The sequence below is a fragment of the Heloderma suspectum genome, chromosome 5 (assembly GCF_057233095.1).
Source record: "Heloderma suspectum isolate Gila_16-S chromosome 5, 16-S_ref, whole genome shotgun sequence".
Lineage (NCBI taxonomy): Eukaryota > Metazoa > Chordata > Lepidosauria > Squamata > Helodermatidae > Heloderma > Heloderma suspectum.
In genome coordinates this window covers 122,885,213-122,912,151 of record NC_139462.1, presented here as the reverse complement: position 1 = coordinate 122,912,151, position 26,939 = coordinate 122,885,213, and the positions used below count along the sequence as shown (strand labels likewise).

General features: G+C 45.2%; 1 protein-coding gene across 13 annotated transcripts in view; it reads left to right on the top strand.

Annotated features, from left to right (window-relative positions):
• The window catches only part of ADD1 (adducin 1), a 110,153-nt gene continuing 83,214 nt past the window's right edge, over positions 1-26,939 (top strand). For 9 of the 13 annotated variants that reach the window (XR_014792508.1, XM_084859906.1, XM_084859901.1 and 6 more), the window contains exons 1-4: positions 1-122; positions 14,797-15,006; positions 17,946-18,108; positions 25,858-26,009. Coding sequence is in view for 12 of the 13 variants with exons in the window: in XM_084859906.1 (XP_084716032.1) it covers positions 14,815-15,006; positions 17,946-18,108; positions 25,858-26,009 (507 nt within the window). In the remaining variant the exon portion in view is untranslated. Of the gene's footprint in view, positions 522-14,796; positions 15,007-17,945; positions 18,109-25,857; positions 26,010-26,939 lie in introns of all 13 variants that reach the window. The other 4 variants (XM_084859907.1, XM_084859903.1, XM_084859905.1 and 1 more) reach the window with 1 other exon arrangement.

The window sequence follows — 26,939 nt, the reverse complement described above, 5'->3', positions numbered from 1 at the left end:
ACCCTGGCGCGGTTGGGGAGGCGCGGGCAGCGGCCGGTCGGCGAGAGGCGCATCCGTGGTGGATCCGTGAGCGTGTCCGGGACGCGAGCCGTGCTCTTTCCCAGCCGTTCCTGCGTCTTCGGGTGAGGAGGCTGCGCCACTGCCGCGGGGGCGGGGGCGCTGCCTCCGCCGCCTGTTTTGCCTTCTCTTCGGCTGGGGGTGGGGAATAAGGCCGTCGCTAGTCAGCTCCGCCGCTTTCTCCTCTGGCGAAGGCTCGCCAGGGCTCGAAGAGCCGCTCCCGCAGGCGCTCTGGCGCGGAGACGCCGCTCCCCTTTGCTCGCGCAGTGGCGCTTGACAACACCTCCGACCTCTCTCTCGGCCCTTTAGGCGGCCGGCCTGGCGGCGTGCTCGAAGTTGTGTAGGGCTCGGCTGTATCTTGGGAGATCATAGAAGGAAGCGGGGGCTTCTTGCAACCTCCCCCCCACCCAACCAGTGATGTTAGAGACGCTTGGGAACTGAAACCCTTCTGGTGTTACACTTTGGTAAGCCTTTTGCAGGACAAAGCCCGTTTTTAACAACAAAAATAGATCATGCTCGGCCCCCAGGAAACACTGCCTGTGTGGGGGGGAGTGGAGCTGTCAAAGCCCCCCCCCCCAGGCCGAGAAGACGCCTAGAGCGAGGACGAGAGGAGGGGGCTTCGAAGGCCCGGATCAGGCCAGCGCCCACAAGTCCTCTTTGGCATCCCTTCTTGGGCGGGAAAGCTTTGAAGTGAATACTGATGCACGCGAGTGCAGTTTAAATTCCTTTGTTTGGGGGGCTTTTGCCCCGCCCCTTCTCTGTTTTAAGTAATTTATGTGCTTATGGAAATCTCGGCGTTCTTCCTAGTCTGTATATAGCTTCCTGTTGTGATGCAGGTTTGGCTATAGAAACAACTGCATTCAACCCTGAATGCTGGAAGTAGAGGGAACAAGTAGGATCTGTAACAAAACATTGCGGTATGGGTGTTCCTGTTCGGGATACTCGTTTCCATCCCCCACCACACCCCGGTGTTTTCCACCTGAGCCAGGAAACATCTGAAGAATGCACTTCTCATTAAATAGGTATAGGCTTGGTCTGTTCATAATCTCTCACAGCATTTCTGTCCGAAGTCACAAATAATCCAGGAGGAGGGTGGGCAGGGCCCCTGCTGTGGGAAAGGAGCTTACTCCTGTTGGTGCGAAGCAGTTGATATGGTGTCTCCACCTTTCAGATGAATACCAGCCTTTCTCACTGGCTCTGGAGGGAAAGACTGGGGTTTGTTTGTGGAATGGGTGGTAGAGGTGCACCTTAGAGCACTGCCACCATCCACTGACCCCCTCCATCCTCCCCCTTTGGAACCATTTGTGTAGTGAGTGCCTGCGTCCCTCAGTAATGCATGGGGGAGCAGAATTACCTTGGAATAGGATGCTGATCACAACTTGAGTATTCAGCTGCTATGGGGGTCATTCAAACCCCTTGTGAAAATCCACCTTTTCTGTGAAGCATTTGGCAAACATCCTTAGTCCTTGTTGCCACTGAAACAGCTCAAGTGTGCAATCCTGTGCATGTTCAGACAGGAAAGGGCCCTCCAGTTCTCCAGCATGGCTGACAGGAGGGATGCTGGGAGCTGTAGGACATTTTTCTGTCTAAACATGCATAGGATTGTGCCCTAAGTAATATATAACTGGAATGCACATTTTCCCACTATTTACCTGCACTGTCTCCCTCATCCTCTGTGTCATACTTCAGATTGTAACCTCCTTGGGGCAGATGCTTTTGGGGAAAGATCAATAGGTTCAGTCTTTGGCATATCCAGTTAAATGGTCAGTTAACAGGTGATGGGAAAGAGCCCCTGGAGAGCTGTTTTCAGTACAGTGTAGACTGTATGTGAATAACTCTCAGGCTGTATGCTGTTCTCAAGCTGCTCTCTGTGCAGACTGGGGAGCCCATACACTTACTCCAGTGATCAGCTATTGGCTGGGTGCTGGGGAACAGAATCCTGTTTCCCTGCTGTTTTAGAATTGTGTGTGTTGTGCTATGCTGTTTTGTTCAGTCATTCAGTCGTGTCTGACTCTTCATGACCCCATGGATCATAGCACGCCTGGCCTTCCTGTCCTGCACTCTCTCCCGGAGCATGCTCAAGTCCATATTCATTGCATCGGTGATGCTATCTAGCCATCTCATCCTCTGCTGTCCCCTTCTCCTTTTGACTTCAGTCTTTCCCAGCATCAGGGTCTTTTCCAGAGAATTTTCTCTTCGCATTAGGTGGCCAAAATATTTGAGCTTCAGCATCTGTCCTTCCAATGAGCAGTCAGGGATGATTTCCTTTAGGATGGACTGATTTGACCTCCTTGCACTCCAGGGGACTCGTAAGAGTCTTCTTCAGCACCACAGTTCGAAAGCATCAATTCTTCGGCGCTCAGCCTTCCTTATAGTCCAGCTCTCACAGCCATACGTTGCTACTGGGAAAACCATAGCTTTGATTAGACAGACCTTTGTCGGCAAGGTGATGTCTCTGCTTCTTACTATGCTGTCTAGGTTTGCCATAGCTTTCCTCCCAAGGAGCAAGCGTCTTTGAATTTCATGGCTACAGTCACCGTCTGCGGTGATCTTGGAGCCCAAGAAAGTAAAATCTGTCACTGCTTCCATTTCTTCCCCTTCTATATGCCAGGAAGTGATGGGGCCAGATGCCATGATCTTGGTTTTTTTAATGTTGAGTTTCAAACCAGCTTTTGCACTCTCCTCTTTCACCCTCAACAAGAGGCTCTTTAGATCCTCTTTGCTTTCTGCCATTAGGGTGGTATCGTCTGCATATCGGAGGTTGTTGATAATTCTCCCGGCAATCTTAATTCCGACCTGTGATTCATCCAACCCGGCGTTTCTCATGATGTACTCTGCATATAAGTTAAATAAGCAGGGTGACAACATGCAGCCTTGTCATACTCCTTTCCCAATTTTGAACCAATCGGTTGTTCCATGTCCGGTTCTTACTGTTGCTTCTTGACCCTCGTACAGGTTTCTCAGGAGACAGGTAAGGTGGTCTGGTACTCCCATCACTAAGAATTTAAATTGATCCACACAAAGGCTTTAGCGTAGTCAATGAAGCAGAAATAGACGTTTTTCTGGAATTCTCTTGCTTTCTCCATGATCCAGCAAATGTTGGTGATTTGATCTCTAGTTCCTCTGCCTCTTCGAAACCCAGCTTGTATGAGCACAATTGTGTGGTAGTTTGAACACTCTTTGGCATTGCCCTTCTTTGGAATTGGAATGTAAACTGACCTTTTCTAGTCTTGTGGCCACTGCTGAGTGTTCCAAATTTGTTGGCATATTGAGTGCAGCACTTTAACAGCATCATCTTTTAGGATTTCAAATAGCTCAGCTGGAAGACTGTCATCTCCACTAGCTTTGTTGTTACTAATGCTTCCTAAGGCCCACTTGACTTCACTCTCTAGGATGTCCGGCTCAAGTTCAGTGACTGCACTATCATGGCTGTCAGGGATATTAAGATCTTTCCTGTGTAGTTCTTCTGTGTATTCTTGCCACCTGTTCTTAATCTCATCTGCTTCTGTTAAGTCCCTGCTTTCTTGGTCCTTTATCATGCCCGTCTTTGCACAAAACGTTCCCTTGAGATCTCCGATTTTCTTGAAGAGATCTCTAGTCTTTCCCATTCTATTGTTTTCCTCGATTTCTTTGCATTGTTCATTTAAGGAGGCCTTCTTGTCTCTCCTTGCTATTCTCTGGAACTCTGCATTCAGTTGGGTATATCTTCCCCTTTCTCCCTTGCTTTTTGCTTCCCTTCTTTCCTCAGCTACTTGTAAAGCCTCATCAGGCAGCCACTTTGCTTTCTTGCATTTCTTTTTCTTTGGGATGGGTTTCGTTGCTGCCTCCTGAACAATGTTATGGACCTCCGTCCATAGTTCCTCAGGCACTCTGTCTATCAGGTCTAATCCCTGAAATCTATTCCTCACCTCCACTGTATATTCCTAAGGGATATGATTTAGGTCACACCTGAATGATTTAGTGGTTTTCCCTACGTTCTTCAATTTAAGCCGAAATTTTGCAAGAAGCAGCTCATGATCTGAGCCACAGTCAGCTCCAGGTCTTGTTTTTACTGACTGTATAGAGCTGCTCCATCTTTGGCTGCAAAGGACATAATCAATCTGATTTTGATGTTGACCATCTGGTGACGTCCATGTGTAGAGTCGCCTCTTGTGCTGTTGGAAAAGAGTGTTTGCTATGATCAGCAGTTCAAGATATTCATAATGTTCTGTATTGCCTTCTGTACAAGGTACCTAGACGATTCCAGGTCAGTCATATTTGTGTCTTTATGGGTTTTATTGGCCCTGGTAACATTTGCTGCTGGCTCACTTAGATAAATATACAGCCTGTCAAAGATGATTCTTTCCTGCTAAAAAAAAGGAAAAATATGTATGGTTAATAGCTTAATAGCTAAGAAAAGATGCAATACTTCATGAAGTTTTACAATTTTGTATTTTTTTATTAGCAGTCCAATATTTTTTATATCAGCAGTGTTGTTCAGACTTCTTTCAAAATTCCCTAGATATGTTGTTACACATAAAGGTGTAATTTTACAGTGACCTCATTTTAAGCAAGTGAATATAACTAACTGGGTAGTGCTGAAGTGTCCTAGCGTCACATTGGCTGCATTCAGATGTCACTTCAAGCCATGGTAGCTTAATAAGCTACTCACAGTAGCTTATTTTAGAAATGGTCCACGATGACCCGCCACATGACCGGGCTAATAAGCAGCTGTGTGTATCTTATTAAGCTACTTTGCCTCATCCAACCCATCCTCTCGCCCCTTGTCCTGTTACAGTCCTCACATCTGAGCAGTGGCATTGTTTCACCCATTCATTACATCACAGCAGGGGCTACAAGGAGCAAAATCCTAACGAGCACCAAAAAGGGGGTGGCACAAATAAATCCTTGGAAGTTTGTAGGATCCAGACCAAACTTCACATGAAGCCTCTCCTAGTCAGGAGGCACCCAATGCACCATCAAAACCCTGTGCAATTACCCCAGAGGGGGGAAAATCCCAAAAAGGGGGTGGCACCAATAAACTTTTTGGGGTTTGCAGGATCGGGACAAAGGTTCATAGGCACCCGCCCCTAGTTGGGAGGCACCCGCCCCTAGTTGGGAGGCACCCGCCCCTAGTTGGGAGGCACCCGCCCCTAGTTGGGAGGCACCCAATGCATTGCTGGCACAGACACTGTTCGCATTCTCAAAATTGCCACAACGGTTTTGACTCCTCTTGCCAGGTGACTCTGTAGGTGATCAGAATGAGCCACGCTGAGCACCAGATGACAAGATAACCCATGGTGGGTTAAATAACCCTTACTGCAGACCGTGGGTTATCAGAGTGAGTTATTTTGGCCAAGTAAGCCATCGCAGATTAAAAAATTCCTGACAGATGACACAATAAGCAACATTTATTGCTTATTTAACCCATCTTGGGTTATCGTGACGTCCAAACCCAGTCATTAAGGAGTTTCCTTTTATTGGACTGCTAATTCTGTTTGTATTCTAGGAAATTAACAAATGTTTTGCTTTCCTGTTTAGAGAGATTCTGTGCTCACCTGGCAACTGCTTTAGTTTTAAGATAATTTTGTAAGTTAGGTAGACAATTTAAAAAAGAGATCCAACCCCCTTTTCTCCCTGAAGAGACTGACAATCCTGACCTTCTAAACAAAAACACAAGCCTTTTTATGGATTCCCTATATACTTCCTTGAGATTTTTGTTCCAGAGCCTAGCAAAACCAGCAAGGGCAGTGTGCCTTTTACAGAAATTGAAATTTGAAAGTTATGTTTTAGAGTACAACGCACAGCATTTCTGCCCATTGGCCATGCTGGCTAGGGCCGACAGGAGCTAAAGTTCAGAACATCTGGAGGCACCAGGTTGGGGGAGGCTGCTATATACAATACTGCTTATTTATTTGCAGCATATTTACCCAGCTCCAGCTGAAAAAGGCTCCCATAGTAGCTTACAAAGATTAATATTAAGAGTCTGTGCCCTCAGGCTTACATTCTAAAAGACATGACACAGAAAGGAAAATGGATTGAGAGGGAGGAGGAAACAACTCAAAACTGAGGCAGGGCATGTTTCTTTGCGGGGGGGGGGGGCAAACAGGGCAGCCACAAAATGACCTCTTGAAGACTGCAGTACTCTGGTTCCTCCTTCATGCTGGCTGCTCACCCATCCATACCACCCAGAAATCCTGCATGCCCACCCAATCTCTCACTCTGAAGACTCCCAGAGCGAGAGATTGGGTGGGCAGGTGGGTGAGCTCTCTGGAAAGCCATGCCTGCCACACAAAGCAGCCAAAGCAGCCAGTGCTCCTCTCCAGAGAATTGGCCAGGCCCAAATGCTTCAAATGCTATGAAGATTTCCTGTGCTACCACTGGGCCACCTCAAACAGAATGCCTCACTTGAAGGAAGGAAGCGCAGTATAGAGGGGGAGGCAGGTAGTGGGGGGAGTAAAGAAGAGAAGGAGAAGGATTGTATAGTAGCTAAAGAACAGGCGGTCAGGGTGAGGATGGTGGCAATGGCCGCGGGTGGGAGAGAAGAGAGGGGCAGGGCAGGGAGATGGGGGGAAGAGAAGAGAGTGAGGAGGTAGTGGCAGCATGTCCACCATAGTGCCAAAATACCATCTTGCCTAGGTCACCAAAATACCTACAGAGGGGCCTGAATAAAAGCACTAATTTTTAGTTTCAAAGGTCTTATAGGTGTTCTTTCTGGCAGGGAAGGGCAAAACAAGCTCCCTGCAACTGTTCCTTCTCTAGTCGCTTTGTATAACACATCTGTATTTTGTTAAGCTGTAACTTGATAAATTCTCCTTTGCCAAATTCTTCTATATCATTTCTGTTGGCTTTCATTCAGGGTGGAGCTTTTGGCTAAAAGCTGCAGGAAGACTTCATTTCAGTCGATTTCTTGAAAATAAAATGCTAAGTAGAATGCTACAGAAATCAAAGTCATGTTTTCCACTTAATGCAGAAATGTTATCTAAGCTGTTAAGTTTGCCACTTGGTATTTCAGACTGCTGCAAAAGCTTACCTGGTCTCTGTTTTCCCTCCTTTAGGCTTTTATTGTGTCTACACAATAATAAAAAGAACGAGTGCTCTGGTTTATTCAGAGCTTGGGGGGGGGGAATCAATGTTCTGGTTTACTCAAAGCTTTCTAGGGGGAAAATGAACACACCCACACCCCTCTCTTGCTAAAGATGCAGGAATTGAGCTAGTTGAATGTGCATTTTATTGGTGTTTTTCCATTTATTGTAAATGATATATGTACACACATAAGGACAAGGGATAATTATAGTACACGGTCTCCAATCAATAAGCAAGGTTTGCATAATACAATCTGACATCTTATCTGTTTGACACCCAGTCCCTGGCTTTCTTTGCAGTCAAACTGTCAAGTTGCGTCTTTGGTCAATTATTTGTGTTATGCAAGCTACAAGCAGAAAGGCCTTGCCTCAGGCAACAGATCGTATCCTCATATATCAACTAGAGACAGGCTTTTCTAAGACTCTTTGCATAATAAGGATTGCATAGAATTCAGATAGTTACCTGGGTTAAGGCACCATGAAAGAGAGTTGCTATGAAACTACCACAGGCTACTATGGGCTTCCCTTCTCAACCCAAGTGGGCTATTAAGTCCGGCCCTCAAGGTGGATCTTTCCCTGGCTGCCAGTCTCTTGGAGCATCTCAGGGTCACCTCCCTGGCTGCCAGTCTCTTGGAGCATCTCGTTACCCTACGTTGCCCCTCCCTTTTCAACTGACGTCTGACCCTGGGGTCTTTTATTCCTACCCCCTCCTCGACTTTAGGAACCTGTGTTTCCATTGATTCAGAGGCCTTGGCCTGGCTGTCATCCAAATGATTAGGCTGCAGCTGGTTTTCCTTCTCTCTGGCATAGTTATTCTCACCAGCCTCCTGCAGCCTTGGTGGCTCGAGCATGTCTTCTATCTCCCCCTCCCCGTCTGACTCAGAGTCTGTTCCCATGTCTTCTTGGGGCATGTCCACAGTGCTGCAGGGCCTAATCCCTACACTATCAATATTCTATCATGGATATTTAAAAAAATAAAGAAATATATCCATTCATTCCAGAAATCCAGAACTGTAACTTTGCCCTGCACAAAATATCCCCCCAAAACGCAAGTTTGATTTCATTTTTCCAAAATTTTGGCAAGCCAGATATCAATTGTAGATGTATCCTTTTGAAGCCATTGTTTTGCTATTAATATTTTGGCAAAAGCCAACAATTAAAACATTACCTCCAATTAGACAGCATGGGTCCTTAGAATAATAATGCCCATAACCTGTAGGTTCTATAGGGAGCTTTTAGTACTGCTTGGGCCCCTTAGAACTTGTATATTTAGGAGGTGGTTTTGGGAGGTGGAGACAGAGGTGCTCCTGGTCAATCAAAAGGTAGATCAGGGAATAGGGATTCAGCTTGTGCTGGATGGGATTACACCCTCCCTGAAAACACAGGTTCGCAGCTTGGGTGTACTTCTGGATTCAGCCCTGAGCCTGGATGTCCAGGTTTCAGCGGCAGCCAGGAATGCATTTGCACAGTTAAAGCTAGTGCACCAGCTGTGCCCATTTTTTGAGATGTCTGACTTGGCCACAGTGACACATGCCTTAGTTCCATCCCATTTGGATTACTGTAAAACGCTCTACATGGGGCTGCCTCTGAAGAGTGTTCAGAAACTTCAGGTGGTTCAAAGAGCTGCTGCCAGACTGTTAACTGGGGCTGGCTACAGGGAGCATACAACTCTCCTGCTAAAACAGCTTCACTGGCTCCCAGTCTGTTTCCGGGCACAATTCAAAGTGCTGGTCGTGACCTATAAAGCCCTATATGACTCAGGTGCAGGTTATCTGAAAGACTGTGTTCTCCCCTATGAGCATGCTCGTGCCCTGAGATCTTCCGGAGAGGCCCTTCTCATGGTCCCACCACCATCACAGGCTCGTCTGGTGGGAACGCGGGAGAGGGCCTTCTTGGTGGTTGCCCCAAGGCTCTAGAATTCCCTTCCCAGGGAGGCGAGAGTGGCACCCTCCTTGGTATGTTTCCGCAGGCAGGCAAAAACTTTTTTGTTCCGGTAGGCCCTTGGGGATAGATAGTCTGGACCTCTGAGAATATGATGGATTGATACTATTGTTTATATTGTCTTTTAAAATTCTGATATTTTATACAATTTTAATATTGATGATTTAATTATATTTTTAACTTTTGTATATTTCTGTTTATGTTTTAACTGTACAAGTTTATAATGTTAAGCCTCCTTGAGCCCCAGTATTGGGGGAAAGGCGGGGTATTATAATAATACAGCTATAGTGGGCTTTATGAGATCTATCTCAGAGAGTGGGGAAATAAGAGCAGATTGGGAGTGATTATTCAAGTGACAACCAGCAGGGGGAGATACGGCACCAGATTCCAACTTGACCGCTGCCAGGAAAGGAGGGTAGGCCACAGTTTGGCCTTCCCTCCTTTTAGGTTGTTATCTACTGAAAGAAGTCATGGAGACAGCAAAGGTGGACCTCACTGCCTAAAGTAGGAGAGGGCAGAACGTAGATCTCCAGATGTTTTGGACTTCAGATCCCAGCATTTCTTACCATTAGCCATGCTAGCAGGGGCTTTGGGGAGTTGGAAGTCCAAAACATCTGGAGATCTCTAACTTTTGCCCACCCCTTGCCTAAAGGACCTGCTTTTTAATGCTAGGTTAATTGTTGGAAAAACATTACTCATCCAGGATATTATTTTGGATGAAGATGCTGACTTGGCATGTATCCTGGAGACCTGGCTGATGGAACAGGGGGCAGTGTGTCTCGCCCAGCTCTGACTGCCAGATTATTCTGTAGTACAGCAGGCTATGCTTGGTCAGTGCAGTGGCAGCGGTCTGGCAGCAGTCTTGCTCCATCAAGCCTGCTAATTCTGAATGCACGCTGATGCAGCTGGGTGGTCATGACAGTGTAGGGATTCTTTTGGTGTATTACCCATCCAGCTGCTCAACAGTCTCCCTTCCTGAGTTAGCTGGGACTATCTCGGGACTGGTGTTGGATCACCCCAGGCTTTTTGTTCTGGGAAATTTCAATTTTCAGGTTGAGGTCGCTAGGTTGGGAGTGGCTCAGGATTTCATGTCTGCCATGGCAACCATGAACAGTGGGTCACCTTCTCGGTCTGTTTTTATGTTCTGGTGGAATTGGTACTCTGACTCCATCGTCATGGGCAGATCACTACCTGGTTAGCTTTGGACTGGCTGCTGGTACAGACCTCCACAAGGTTGGAGGACCAGTTAAAATAGTTTGCCCAGGCATCTGATGGATTCAGATGGTTTCTTGAATGAGCTTGGGGACTTTCCTGCCTTACTTGTTGGTGGTCCTATTGAAGCCCTGGTTGATCTGTGAAATACCAAAATGCCCCGGGCCATTGACACTATCACTCCGAAGCCAGGTCAGCTTCCTGGTTTAACAAGGAGTCGAGAGCAATGAAACATGATGGATGTCAGCTAGAGCGCCGTTGGAGGAAAACCCATGAAGAATCCAACTGAACTGAGGTGAAAGACCTATTTAAAGACTATACTGTGGCTTACTTCTCTGCCACCATTGTGTACCAACAGAATAGACTGGCAATGCTTTTCCATACTGTGCAAGACCTTCTTTGGCAGGATGCTGCAGAGGGGCCTCTGGAGCAGTCGATGGATCACTGTGAACAATTTGCTTTATTCTTTGTGGATAAAGTTACTTGGATTTGCTTTTACTTGGATTCCAATATCGGAGCAGGTCAGAGTGATGTAACTTCAGCAACCACTTGTCCAGTTGTTTTGGATTCCTTTCATGTTACAGATATTAAGATGTGGGCAGGGTATCTGGAGTGGTGAGGAGCACCACCTCTGTACTTGACCCTGGACCGCCTTCATTGATTAAATGTACCTGTCAAGTTCCTTGGTCCTCTCCATTCGCAATCACACACTCCAAGGCACCAGGCTTCAGGCTCACTACTTTATTAGTTAGCTACCAGGTTCTTTACAAATGCAAATCCTTGGAGACTCTCAGGCGACAAAGGAAAACAGCTGCTCCACACAATTCAGTAGAGGAGCCAAGTGGGAATCAGAGACATTGCTGGCAGTTTGAACAAGAACTTGCTGGCCAGAATAACTTAGCGGGGGATGCCCCTCCCTTACAGTTGTGCCCTCCTACATAGGCTATCACGCATAGCCAGCCGGGTGGAATGTCTGAGCTCTGCCTCTGACTTTTCCCACTTCGCTCTGCGCTGGACTCAAGCATCCTTCAGGTCACACCCCGCACTCACGTCCTCCTCCGAGACCTGGGTTCTCACGGGGGAGGAAATGGGGGGAGGTCTTCAGATCGAGCCATCTGTGAGCCCAGTTCCTGAGAAGAACGCCGATCCGTATCTGAGCTCACTAGGGAGGAAGCCTCCCCCAGTTCTGGCTGTTGCCATTCTGAGTCTGAGCTGCTAACTATCTCCACATGCTCAGAATAGTCCTGACAGTACCAAGGTGGGACTGAAACTGTAGCTAAGGAAAGCAATCAATGTCTCTTTGTGGGAGGGGGTTGTTCCCTGTTGCTTAAAAGAGACAGTAAGAAGTCCTTTATTAAACAAACCTTCACTTGACCCAGGAGATCTGTCTAACTATAGGCCTCCAATGTACCATTCTTGGCTAAGGTGAGTGAGAAGGTGGTTGGTGGTGCAACTCCAGAGGCATCTGGATGATACTGATTATCTGGACCTATTTCAGTTGAGTTTTCGGCTCAGTTGAATGGATATGGGACTGAACAACCTACCACAGGAACTGGATGTGGGGAGCGTAGCCTTAGTTCTCCTGGACCTCTTAGCAGGCTTTAATACCATCGGCTATGGTATCCTTCTGGACTGCCTGGCAGGACTGGGCCTTGGGGGTGCTGTCTCCTATCCTTTTTGACAGGTCATGTGCAGAAGGTGGTGCTGAGGAATTACTGTTTTTCTTCATGGCCTATGGTGTCCCACAGAGTTCTATCATGTAAATATTAAATAACATGGGGGACAAGAAACTGCTGGAAGTGATCATTTGGAGCAAGGTACCACCAATATGCTGATGAGCCCCAGCTCTATTGCTCTTTGTCACCTGGTGGTAGTTGAAACACTTGAATGTTGCCTGGGTTGGATAATAAGCAGGATGAGGGTGGACAAGCTGAGGATAAACCCCTGACAGAAAGAGGTGTTGTTCAACAGAAACTTGGAGGTTGGAATCAAACCTGTTCTGGAAGGGATTGCACTCCCCCTGAAGGATCAGGTCTATAGCTTGGAAGTGCTCCTTGATCCTATGCTGTCCCTGGATCTTCAGATGGTGATGGTAGTAAGGAGTGTATTTCTACAATTATACTTAGAGCACCACTTGCGACCCTTCCTGAGTTGGTCTGACTTGACAACAGTTATCCATGCCCTAGATACGTTACATTTAGACTACTACGGTGTGCTGCTACTAAAGAGTGCCTGGAAGCTTTGATTGGTGTAAAATACAGCACCTAGGCTACTAACCAGTACATGGTACTGGGACCATATCACATCTGTCTTGTGATGTACATCACTGTCTTGTGATGTACATCAGTACATTGGCACTGGTTACCAATCGTTTTTCAGGCTCAATTCAAGGTGTTGGTTTAATCTTTAAATAGGGATGGTGCAGCACCCGACTGAGTCTGGGAACCTGCTGAATCCCCCCCCATCTGTGCCTTTGAACCCAGCTTGGCAAACCTCTACGCCATGCAAGAGGCAGGGACTTAGGGCAGCTGCCCAGTCTCTATGCAAGCCCCACTTTAGCACAAGATGGGGATGCTGTATTTTTTGTAGATCTACTGTTGCACACAACGGTCACCATAAAGGGTCATTGCAGCCATATTAGAGGCTTCTAATATGGCTGAAATGGCCCTTCATGGCCACTGTTGTTCGCTGCAGTAGATCTACAAGAAACAGAGTCTCTGTCTTGTGCTAAAATGGGGCTCGCATGGAGACTGGGTCGGCAGCCAAACAGACACCCACTGCCACTGCTGAGGCGCCCCCCCCCCCCATTGGCCTCATTGGGTCACCCCGCACTGCTCACTAGGTCAGGTAAGTAGCAGGGGTTGGGTGGGCAAAGCGCAGGGCGGGCACAGGGGGTTCCGGCCACCTGTACCTTTAAATCCCCAAACAGCTTAGGACCTGGCTGTCTAAGGGAGTGCCTGTCTTGTTATGAATCTTTGGTTATTAAGATCTGCAGGAGAGGCCCTCTTGAGGTACTTTCAAGAATGATGACATTTGCAAAACCAGGAAGCAAAACCAGAAAGTGGCCCAGTTCGCACAATCACAGGGTGCATCTGTGCATTAACCACAGATGCCTGTTTTTTGGCCCTGCATGAAAGGTCTTTCTCCTGTGTCACTCCCCAGCACAACTGTGCTCACACAAGCCCGCCAAACCGCTGAGTTGCAGGCTTAGGGGAGTGCAGATTTGTGGGAATGGGGGAACTTGGCAGCTTGGGCACCAGTGGCGGGCTGCAAGGTGAAGACTGAGTCAGATGAGGGAGACTGAGTGAACTGTGTTAGCAGTATGTCCCCTCTATATTAGGATAGAGCCATGCAGCTTTTTAAACATGTTGTCATGATTGCTTAAAAATAGGTAGATTATTCAAAACTTGAAACAATGTGCAAAATTAGCTGTCACTTTGAAAATCAAGCTAAGAGTGTCAGATTAAAAGGTGTTATTTAAATTCAAGATATAGGGTATTATCCAATGTTAGTCCTACATAGAGTGGATCCATTGAAATGAAAGTCACAACTAAAATTCCATTCATTTCAATGGGTCTATTCCACATAGAACTAACATCAGATACTCTCCATAATCCTATGTTTCAGAATCAAAAGGTGGTGCTTAAATTCAAGATATAATCCTAGGTTTTAGAGTCAAAAAGTGACCACATACTCTTTCCTATTTTGAGAGAGAGTCATAAAAATGAACCCTAGTTTTCACAGTGTGAGACTGTAGGCACGTTGCGATGTCCTGAAAAACCAAAAAACAGGGAGACAGCTGTGAGTACTGGTATACTGAAGTCCATCCCAAAGTGTATCTAACATGGAACATGAAATGCAGCGTACAATACATGAAATTGAAAACTATTAACTGAATGGAAGAGCAGGTTCACTACAGATTAGAACTGCAGTGACAATTTAACAGTGATACTGCTCATTGATCTGGGTGGCACATTCACCATAGCCCACTATGGCTTATTAGCCATGGTGAGTTGCAGTGCCTGTGGGTGCCAGGTTGCCAATTCAAGCTGCCGCCACAGCTTCTCATGTCATCTGAACCCAGCAAGGGTGGCTTGTTGGGGTGGTTAAGAAAACCATCCCACAACCCTACAACAGGCCATGGGTTCTGGGTGGTTTGTTAATCACTCCAGCAAGCCACCTCACTGGGTTTAGATGGCATGAGAAGCTGCGCCCAGCGAGGGTAATTATGCAAATCAGCTGACATGCAACCAGCACATGCAGGGTGGTTAACAAGCCACTGTGGCTTGTTAACCACCCTGTGATTGTGCGAACTGGCCCACTTTCTGGTTTTGCTTCCTGGTTTTGCAAATGTCATCATTCTTGAAAGTACCCTTCAGTGGGGAGTGGTCTGAGGTGGAGAGAGCTTTCCGTTTTGTTTGCTAACCACATTTTAACATTTACCATCAGATTGCTTTTTTTTTTTTAAAGGTGGTGTGTGTAGCCAGCTAAACTTGATATTTGTTTTTTCTCACTTCCACAGACTCATTGAAATAGTGCTATGAATGGTGAATCCAGAACAGAGGTGGTAACTTCACCACCTCCAACAGCCCCTCATAAAGAGAGGTATTTTGATAGAGTCGATGAAAATAATCCAGAGTACTTGCGAGAGAGGAACATGGCACCTGACCTTCGCCAGGATTTCAATATGATGGAACAGAAGAAGAGAGTCTCCATGATTCTTCAAAGTCCAGTAAGAATATATAGTAATCTCACATTATGTATGACAAGCAGAGCTGCGTGTCTTAAAAGTTAGATAACAAAAATGTATGCCACAAGAAATGAATGAGAAAAGAAGCGGCAATAATTTGTGTTGCTTGTGTATGTTTGTTGAGTGGTTTTAAACAAATTTCCAAAAAAGGTAGCATTAACATGTACAGCAGAATTCAAGGAATCTTAAGGCACATGTAAGCATTTCTGTGGCAAACACTGGACTTCTCCATTTGCTTTTCCAGTGACACAACATTGTGCTACTTTGGAGACTACTCTTGAAATTCTTCCTATTTTTAGGAACAGGTTCAGGCTGCTTTTGAAAGGAGCCCTTGTGTAGGTAGAAACACCATAAACAGTCTTTTGGATCCCAGCACTAATTTTATCCAGCGAACATCCTCCCTCCCACCCACCCCCACCCTGTTACTGAAGCAAATATTGGAACATTTGCTTAAGGGTTTAGCGGTTGGATTTTCAGCAATTCAAGGCTACTTTAGCCAATACTATTTCCCTATACAAGATCATTTCAGTGTGGGAAATTACAGGTTACACCAGGGGTCCCCAACCTTTTTAGGTCTGTGGGTGCTTTTGGAATCCTGACAAAATGGCATGGGCACCAGTAGCAAAATGGCTGCCATGGAGGGGGCATGGCCACTCACAAAATGGCCACCATGGGCTGTGGTGGTTGCTGGGGGTGGGGGTCAGGTCAGAAAGGAGTTGGATGGGCAAGCAAGCAGGGAAAGGCTTTGGCTCCCCCCCCCCCCCTAAAAGGCATCTGCTGCCGTGCACCGCAAAAGACAATCAAATGGGGCTGGGTGGGGCAGCCAGTGACCCCAGAAATCTAGCACTCACTATGAACAAAAATAGCACAGGGTATTTTTTGCTGTGAGCATGCGGCAAAATCCTTAACTTTTCATGCGCTCTCCACATGCACTATACAACATCCAGAGTACCACAGCAAACATAAGGCAGGTGGCCATGAGGGAGAATGGGAAACGCCCCCACATCACCACCACCCCAAACACAAAAGCCTGGAGGTAAAGCAATGTGGGCAGATGAATGAACGTGCTAGACATTCCACTGTATTACGCACCCACCCCCAGCAAACAAACAGAAGGGCACAGAGGATGGGCACTGCACCTCCCAACACACAAAAATAAAGGGTTGGAGTCCAAGCACCATCCCCCTCACCCCCCAAAATGCAGATAGGAGAGTGAGCTAGCGGGCAGGAAATGCCCTCCCTTTGCCTGTGCTTCCCTTTCAAATGAAAAAGACTCCAGCCCACTGAGTCCCATCCTTGTACTGCCAGTTTGCATTCAAGAGGAAAACTTACCTTTCCCTTCCAACACCCACCCACCACTCACACTCACTGCTAGCAGGCACAGAATGGGAGTAAGGACACCAGTTTGTAACCTATTACTTTGGCCAGTCAGAAAGCAAGTGTCAAAATGGCAAGTTGAGATACATAGACTTGAAACCAGGTCCATAGACTTAAAAATATAGAGCAACCAGGAAGTTAGCAGATATGCCTTCTACACATAGAAATCACTATGAGGGTGCAATTAACTGCCTTGAGGGTGCACCCGCATTCTCGGAAGCCCTGTTGGGGACCCTTGGGTTACATAGTAGCCTGTGGCAAGCAAGTCTTTCTACTGAAAGACTACAAGCGGTTGCAGTTTCTTGCTACACAAGGATACAGCCAAATAGAATTAATAAGCTTGCATATTAATGGTGCATTTGTGGCTTTGTTATATGCAAGTTACATTTGTGAAGTAATACCATTATTGAAACAGCACTCAGCTGTGGAGTTCTGCCAACTTGCATTAAATCTGTTCCTCAGTTGATGCTGCCTTTCAGTATAAATATTCTTGATATTGATGCTGCCTTTCAGTATAAATATTCTTAGGGTGGCTTATGCAATAAAAATATCATAATAAGAAAACATACCTATTGTATATAAAAGCAGTGATTTAAAACTGGCAGCAGTAAAAATAATCACAGTTAACTTTTTCTTTTCTGAGGCTTTTTAACTGTTATTTGCTTGGTGATGAAAAGATACCAAAGTAGAGGCCAGGTGAGCCTCACTGGGAGAAGAGTTCTTTAAATGAAGTGCCACAGCTGAGAAGGCCCTTTCCCCGGTCACTGCCTGCCTTACTGATGTTAGTATGGGCACCTAGAAAAGGGCCTCTGATGATGATCCCAGCGCATGGGGAGGCTGGTGTGGCATTACTAATAAAAGGCAATTAGGGCGCAATCCTGTGGGGATAGTCGGCCGCCTCTGAACTCAGAGGCAACTGACTATCCAATGCAGGGATCTTCTCCTTCGCACTCCGGCCACCCTTTATTTTCAGCTTGACAGCTGATTTTGGCTGTCTAGCCAGGGCACCTTGGAGGGAGGAGGCCGGATGGCGCACAGGAAGCATCATAATGGTGCTTCCAGCGTCCCCAGGAATGCCCCCTTTTCAGCTGCTCTGTGCTGCTCTTACGAGCGCAGAGCTGGGGACAAACCACACTGCATACAAGGCAGCAGGGGAGGGGAGTCAGTTGTCTGGGAACCAACCTCGGAGCACTGGCTCTGAGCTCGGTTCCTAGAAAATGAAAAATCCTATGACCGTCTAGACACTGTCTAATGGCCATAGGATTGCGCCTGTAACTAGGTTTTAAATGGTAGTATATGGCGCACAATGTTGTACTCTCTAGCTCTAAGAGAACAGAACTCTTCTGCCGATCTTCTCCTCATGTCCCTCATTTAGACTTGAATGACAACAGCAGGCTTAATTATTTTTCCTTTAGAGATGCTTCTAAAGAAATGTGAAAGGGAAGCATTAAGGATGGTAAGAGGTGTGGAAGGGAAGGATTAAGTCAATCAAATGTTTGAAGTTCTGCAGTATTCTAGTGTGTAACATAATATTCTATTGTTAGGCATTCTGTGAAGAATTGGAATCAATGATCCAGGAACAATTTAAGAAAGGAAAGAACCCAACAGGCTTACTGGCTTTACAACAGATTGCAGACTTCATGACAGCAAATGTTCCAAATGTCTACCCAGCAGCACCTCAAGGTGGAATGGCTGCCTTAAACATGAGTGAGTTCCAGTGGATTTTTTGGGAGTGGATAGGGATTGCAGCTGGTGTGCTCAAAGCTAAAGGTGCTAGAATCCGAACTAGGATGTAAACAAAGCCGTTTGTTAAGTTGTGAAGTAACTCTTATAGTAAGAAGTGTGTTTCTTTTAACTTTCCTAATTCGTTTTAACACATTTCTTAAGATTTAATGGTAGATAATTCCACTTTTATGATAGATGTGCCAGTCTAGTGCATTTCACGTTCCTCAGTTTTATCCAAGAGGGTAAATAGTGAGGAATGTCACTTAGGAAATTATTTTCTGTCTCACTAAACATCCATGGTTTCAGTTTTTGTATCAAGGCAGGGTACAGTTGTTTCTGAAATGGGTGAAAACCTGTAATGTTTTAGTATGTATGTAGTAGTTGTAATGACACTTTTATTAGAAGCAGTATGCAGAGACAGTATTTGTTAAAAAAACCTCTATATTGTACTTTAACGTAGATTTCCCTATCCATAATGTTTATTAGAAACCAAGAACATCAATACAGTACTTTCATAAAGCATTGGTATGATCAATTATGAAGTTCAACAAATGCTGAAATCCTTCTTAAAATGTAGCATCCATGCAACTTGAGAAGATCAAGAGGCAACATGGTCTCCTATGCCAGCAATACCACAAGTAGTTATGCTTATATCTCCATCACTTGCCTTGGCCGCAGCCCTGTCCACCCCTCTTCTTGCAAGTCTAATATGCAAGAATACTATCTGCTCAGCTGCCCAAGCCCTGTGCTGGGGCACAGTTGTGTAACTTGGGATTTCCTACTCAGAATATAGCCCTCACACAACATATGTTGACCATCAAGAGTTCGATAAGAGTCTTGTTCTTGGTGCCTGCCTAGAACTGCTGTTCTCTAGGATAGTTCGGATTCTTGGAACTGAGGTCAGAGTCAGCGCTCCAACCTTGGAGCCAGGAATCCAAGCTTGCAGCCAGCACAGAAAGAATTATGCCAGCTGCCTCTCCGAGCTTGCAAAGGCGACCTCAGAGAGAAGGGAAAAGGGGCATGGCAGTAGGAGGGGAGTAGGGAGGCCACCTTATGACATATCCCCAGCCTCCTTCCTTTGTGCTCCAACTCACCCTATCTACATGGGTGAAAAAGCCCATCTAGCCAGAATGCAGAGCGGGAGTAGCATGGAGGTGAAGATCACTTCTGACATTCTGCCTGTTCTGCAATGAATGGCTGTAAGCCTCCGAGTTTGGAGGCTTACAGCTATTCTGATAGGATTGTGCCCTAATTCTTGTAGTCCTAATAGCTTATGTTATACCAAGTTTCCTGTTCAGTTCTCAACAGGCTATTCAGTTTACAGGTACACAGGCCTGGTGACCTTCTAATAAGAAGTTACTTCATTTCAAAATGAGCACAGGCTTATACCTTTCTGTGTAGAGATTACCTCATAGCTAATAGGCTATGCCTTGTACATCTTTTTTCTCTCTAAACATGCATAAGATTGCTCCTTTACAGATGTATCTTTCAAGATAGATTAATTTTGAATCTTATGTTTAAAATACTGCTCCTTACTCAAAGCGTACAAAGTATACAAATCTTTCTAGGTAGTTGTATATCAACACTTGATGTCTGTACCTTGTGCAATATTGTCTGCTTATGTTTGGTCAGTGAAAACTTCAAAGGTTCACATTTTAGTCGCCTTTAACTCTTGGTGCTGGCCATGAAATCTTCATTCTTCAAATAATCTCTTGGTCTTGAACAATGAGCTTTAACTTCAGCATTCTTTTCCTGGATATTATCCAGGCTATCTTGACAATAATTGTTTTTATATCAGCTATCTAGAATTAATTGTGAACCTGTTTGTGTCTTTATGTGTCCTTTCTTTAATGCAATCACTATTCTTTGACTTATTTACATTTTTTAATTCTTATGTATCATTAAACAGTTCATATTTGCATTTCATAACAAGAAATCTTATATTGGTTTGACAGAGGTGGGTTACCAATTTTCCAATGGCCTTCCCAGCAATTCCAATAAAGCAAAATCAGCTATTTCTGAAAAATCCAGGATGCCGCAAACAGATTTGGAATGCAATCTACCAACCATGTATTGTGGCATTTAGTTTGTTGGATCATAATTTGTGCAGGCCTGTGTGTGCATGAAAGCAGTAGCTTTATATAATTTTTATCTAAACCAAAGCCAAATCTTAGCATAAACTTCTGCTCTTGAGTTGGGAAACTAGGGAACATTTGGCCTATTTCTGCATGTGAATTCTACATTTTTTGGCCCAGTTTATACGTAATGGGGAAACCATAGTTTCCCATGGTATAAACAAGACACGATAAGCCTCAAACTTGCATGCTCTTCCCTCCCCTCTTTTATAACTGAGAGGAGATCAAAAGCTTCCCTTTTAAAACAAACACAGACCTAGTTTGCACAATCAAACAACCATGGATTGTTTGTGATCATTTGGGAGCAAGCTGGTTCCCTTCTGCTTCCATAAACAACCCAGAAACGCACCATTCCTCGGTTGCTATCGTTACATCTGAGCTTGGAAACTCTGGATTGTTAAGGGGTTAAACAACCCAGAGTTAATCCAAGGTTTGTTGTTGGGAAGTGACAAGCATGTGGGAGGCAGCTCATGCACTCACTGCCTCGTGGCCATGGCTAACTATGGATGAAACAACCCATAGTTATCTGTTTTATACTGGAGATTTTTCTTAGGCTAACCTTACTTCCTTTCCTTACAAAGGAAAACTGAATTAGGTTCTTGGGATTGAAAAAGGATAGGGTAACTCTTACGGTAACTCTTACGGTATCTTCAGTTATACATTTTAAGAAAAAGATCAGAGATCACATCAGACAATTGTCTTGATGTTGCTTATGAGGGGAGGAAGAGGGTGGCCCAAACTCCCTGCAAAGCAGGCAAGGGCAAATAAATTATCTCAGAACCGCTGTCTATTCTCTTTGAGAAATCATGGAGGACGGGGGAAGTGCCAGATGACTGGAGGAGGGCTAACGTTGTCCCTATCTTCAAAAAGGGTAAAAAGGAGGAACCTGGGAACTACAGACCAGTCAGTCTGACATCAATCCCAGGGAAAATTCTGGAGCAGATCATAAAGCAATCCATCTGGAAGCACCTTGACAACAATGCCGTGATTACTCGAAGCCAACATGGATTTGTCAAAAACAAGTCCTGCCAGACAAATCTGATCTCATTTTTTGATCAAGTCACCTCCCTTGTAGACCGTGGGAATGCTGTAGACATCATATACCTCGACTTCAGCAAAGCTTTCGACAAAGTGCCCCATGATATCCTGATGAGCAAACTAGCTCAAAGTGGGCTAGATGAAACAATGATCCAGTGGATCCACAGTTGGCTACAGAATCGGACTCAAAGAGTGCTTATCAATGGGACCTTCTCAAACTGGGGAGAGGTAACGAGTGGGGTACCGCAGGGCTCAGTCCTGGGCCCAGTGCTCTTCAACATTTTTATGAATGACTTGGATGAGGAGGTGCAGGGAATGCTGATCAAATTTGCAGATGACACAAAATTGGGAGGGATAGCTAATACTTTGGAAGACAGAAACAAAATTCAAAGTGATCTGGATAGACTGGAGCGCTGGGCAGAAAACAACAGAATGACATTTCATAGGGACAAATGCCAAGTTCTGCACCTAGGAAAAAGAAACCAAATGCACAGTTACAAGATGGGGGATACGTGGCTCAACCACACTACAAGCGAGAAGGATCTTGGAATTGTCGATCACAAGCTGAATATGAGCCAACAATGTGATGTGGCTGCAAAAAAGGCAAATGCTATTTTGGTCTGCATTAATAGAAGCATCGCTTCCAAATCCCGGGAAGTACTAGTTCCCCTCTACTCAGCACTGGTTAGGCCTCATCTGGAGTACTGTGTCCAGTTCTGGGCACCACACTTTAAGAAGGATGCAGACACACTGGAGAGGGTTCAGAGGAGGGCAACAAAGATGATCAGGGGACTGGAAACAAAGCCCTATGAAGAGAGACTGAAAGAACTGGGCATGTTTAGCCTTGAGAAGAGAAGACTGAGGGGAGATATGATAGCAATCTTCAAGTACTTGAAAGGTTGTCACAGAGAAGAAGGCCAGGATCTCTTCTTGATCATCCCAGAGTGCAGGACACGGAATCATGGGCTCAAGTTACAGGAAGCCAGATTCCGGCTGAACATCAGGAAAAACTTCCTGAGTGTCCGAGCAATACGACAATAGAACCAATTACCTGGGGAGGTGGTGGGCCCTCCCACACTGGAGGCCTTCAAGACGAGGCTGGACAGCCATTTGTCAGGGATGCTGTGACTTGGATTCCTGCATTGAGCAGGGGGTTGGACTCGATGGCCTTGTAGGCCCCTTCCAACCCTACTATTCTATGATTCTATGATTCTGTGATCTGGTAGGCTGCCTCCACCTCAGCCAGGAGACTCTCAGACTTTTCAGGACATGTTTGGGCACAGAAATAAAGTTCAAGCCGACACACTCTATTTCAAGCCCCAAGCTAAACATTCTAAACAATAGCAAGACCAAACAGAATGCTCCGAATTTAGTCCTGGAGCTTTACCTGGAAAGCTCAACACACACAAACTTTGAAATAGATGTAAAGTTTATTTACATTAAGGAAGGGGAAAGGAAGGGATAAAAAGGTGTACAAATATCAGAGAAAACAGGAAAACTAGAGAAACCCTTTGGAAGAATGCTACAGGCAAAAATAAAGCAATACCTATCCTCACCTATCCTTTACTTAGGTAAGGGTCTTCCCATAGGACAGGACCCAATTGAGGTTCCTAGAGCTCACAGGTTTGAAAGCCAGTTGGGCAGATGAGGACCAAATATCAAAATGAAGACCAAGATGACAACAGTAGCCCCCCTTAGCTTTATAACCCCCTCTCCCAACCCTTGACAAATGTGAAATGAGCCTCTTTAGACAATCCCTGTCTGCCTGGGTAATTTCCTCAGAGACAAATCTGAGCCAATCCCTAACAGGCTGAATAAATTCTTTGGCTTTCAGGAGGGGAGTGGGGAATGAAAAGCTCTCCTCACAGCCCAGCTGACATTGTTCAGTCTAATTTGGCAAGAGTTCCACTCTGGCCCCAAGGAGCCTGGAGACAAAAAAAAATTGATAACGCATACAGGTGGTTTTAGTGAGTGCATGCAGGCCCTTCTTCATGAAATGGAGATGCCTTCCAAGCAGCTAAATCTTTAAAAAGAAATGGTTTTCTTGACATTGCTCATCCTTTTTTTACTCCTGTGAAATGGGTATTTCAATTGGTGCATGTGGTCTCCTCTATAGCAGGTTTCAGTGCTTTCTGCTCTGTAGCTGTCCAGATCATGTGTCTGGATTGCTGCCTTCATCTTGAGGTGCATGAGGAAACCTCACACTCTGTGAAGGGGTCATGCTTTCTCAGTGTCTCTTAGGTTCATGATAGTGCTAGTGTTTCAGACTCTCACAGAGTAATTTCTCTCCCACTATAGGCTATAAAAATATTGTGTAGTATTAATGCAGTGATCCTAACTCAAGCAATCACACATCTTTTAAACTTTTAGAAGAATTTTTAATAGGATGCCATAGAAACCCAGGGTTGCACTTTGCTACTGTACACAGGTGTGGCTCCAGTACACATGTTATGTCCTTACTGCAGAAAAGGATCAATTTGCAAGGTGAGAGAGCAAATGGTAGAAGATATACTAGAGAGATGAATTTGTGCTATAAGCAATTGTATTCTCTAGTGATACTTGGGATAGTTTAGCAGGCAAAATGAAAATACTGGTAGTTGTGCGCATAATAATAAGTAGTAGACCTACTGATTCTGAACATATGGAAGGAAGGAAAGAGATACAGTATTAAAGTCTTAATACTTAACTAGAGTGTGTGCTTAACTTCTTTTTACATTGATGCTTTGTCACTGGGGCGCCTCATGCTCGTTGAGCTCAGGAGGCAGCAAACCCCATCAGTTGGCTTGAGCTGAGACCAGAAAGTCTTCTCTCACAGGGTCTAGAATTGTCTGCACAGAAAATATTGCTACCAAGTTACATATAAATCACCAAGGGGGCATCACATTTAGAGGTCTCCAAGCAAAGGCACGTCCTCAGACAATCTGGCATCCATCTTGGCCAAGTGCTTTCAGGGAGGCTTGAATGTCCAGGGGTACTGACTGAGTCAACAACACTTGGACTAGTATGGGTGGAGCCTGCATCAGAAAGTTTTACTTCTGGTACTAGTAGACCACTTAGCCTCCAGGACAAATGTGAAGATGAAATGGTGATTCTTTCAGTTTCTGAAACCAGAAGCAGAAACGTTTGCTGCCCTATTGGCCCTGGAGCTTCTATATGCATTCCCACTGATTCCAGTATTCTCCAGAGTATTACGGAAAAACAGGACAGTCCATTCAGTATAATTCTAATTGCACTTTATTGGCCATGGACGCCCTGTTTCTCCAACCTACTGATGTTTGGAACATGGGGACTGTGGTGGCTTCTACCACACAAGGACCTGCTACTTTCTGATCCCATTCTGCACCCAAATCCAAAGTGGCTTCAGCTGATTTCATGGAGACTGAGCGGCACCAGTTGGGATGCCTTCCAGAAGTGATATTTACTATCCTTTTTTCTGATGGGAGAATTTATGAGACCACCTGGAAGGTTTTCCACACATGGTGCAAGCAGAAATGCAAGACAACCTATTTCTGCATCAGTGGCAGACGTGTTCAGTTTTTGTCAAGTTGATTTAGACCAGGGGCTTTGCCCAGCGTATTGCTGAAGCACATTACAGCTCTGGGTAGTATGTTGTAGAATGCTGGAAAAATTTGGATTTCCTACCATGCCACTGTCAAGCAATTTTTTTCTGGAGGGCTCCCCTGTGCTCCCCTCCCCAGGTACATTTCTGTCCTGGAGTATCTAATTTTACAGGCTCTTACCAAGGCACCTTTTGAGCCTATTCAGGCCGCTCCCCAGCATAAACTGACTTGGAAGGTGGGTATTCCTGGTTGCTATCACATCAGCCAGGAGGGTTGATGCTGTTCAGGCTGTCTCGGTCAGGAAGGACCTGTGCACATTATACTTGGGCTTTCTTACTAGTATCTCCTTTATACACAGGGTCAGCTGTCATTTCCATTATGCCCAAGAGCTTATCCTTCCTAATTTCTGCCCCTAGCCCTAACACCCAAAGGAACACTAGTGGTATATGCAGGACCATTGTGAGTTATGGTTTGATTGGTGGGTTTTGTTTTTGTGTTGGGTGTGAGATTATTTCTGGAACTGTGTTCTTGGAACTTTGAGGTGACTTAGGGTTCCGCATAATCTCTTTGCCTAAACTGATGGAGTTGATCTCAGAAGTGGTGTTGGAGACCCACGGGCGTGTTGCCCTGGAAGATTTCCATCATCCACACTAAAGCCTCCTTGTCAGGTGTGGCTCAAGATTTCTTGGTCCCTGTGACAACTATGGGCCTGTCTCAGTTTATATCTAGCCCAATGCACATGGCATGTCACTTAGTTTTCTGTTTTTGGCAGGAAGAAGGTAATCTGTGAGTTGGGGAGCCTGAAATGGTTTCCTTATCATGGCCAGATACACTACGTGTTTATGCTTATATTTGAGCCTACTCTGTGGCAGTGAATTCATCTTACTTCTTGCCACCATTGCAACTGTTCAATGCCAGCGTACAGTTCAGGGGACATTATTATTAAGAGATGTAAACATTTAGCTGCAATATTGGGCATGTACCTTTTCTCTCTTTAGGTCTTGGCATGGTGACACCTGTGAACGATCTCAGGGGATCAGATTCCATTGCTTATGAGAAGGGAGAAAAATTATTGAGGTGTAAGCTAGCAGCTTTCTACAGACTAGCTGATCTCTTTGGATGGTCACAGCTTATCTACAATCACATAACAGTGAGTATTTCTATCTTATATGTATTTCTCTTTGTGTGTTTTTTTAATTTAGAGCAGGTATGGCCAACTTTTGAGGGACCCAGCCTCCCTCCAAAGCTTTAGCTGCCCCTGGTGGCCCTACCAAATTTGGTTCACAGTTTCACTTGCAAGAAAGAAGGCGAGTGCGTCTCTGTATGCATTTTGTATAACTGTGTGTGTGTGTTGCTCTATCATTTGCATTCAGAAAAGGCCTTTGCCTTTGAGGTGCTCTTTCATAGACCGCTTTCATTAGTCAGTGAATAGCCTCCTAGCACCTACGTGCTTCATACCAGTGAAGGTTTTACTGCTAGTTGATGCCAGTTTTATTATAGACCCTGGGCATTTATGAGGGGGTTAGATCATTTCAGGTTTTGGACTATTACCTGCTGAATATTGTTATCTTCCCCCCACCCCCCAAATTTAGAAGTTGTCTATCCCTGATTTAGAGAGCAGATGAAATGGTAAAGAAATAGGGCTAACCCTGGAAATTCAAACTACAATTCGGAAATTTTGGATGTTGGACAATATATACCCTGAATAGTTCTATGCAAATGCATTTGAAAAGCCCTCACATTGAAAGATTGTTTTTGGAAACATTTGTGTTTTGGGTTTCTTATATAGAAATTTAATGACCAATAACACTATTTACCTTACTGTAATCAGTGTTACATAAGAAAATGGGTATGTTTAGCCTAGAGAAGAGAAAAGTGAGGACAAAACATGATAGCACTGAAGAACTTTCAAACAGCAGAGGGGTAAATACTCTGCTGCCCTAGCAAGCAAGACTAAATCTAATGGGCTTAAGTTATAGGAGGATAGATTTTGGTTGAACATTAAGAAAAACCTCTTGATGATAAGAGCAGTTCAACAGTGGAACCAATTACCTAGGGATATGATGCGTTCACTCTCTCT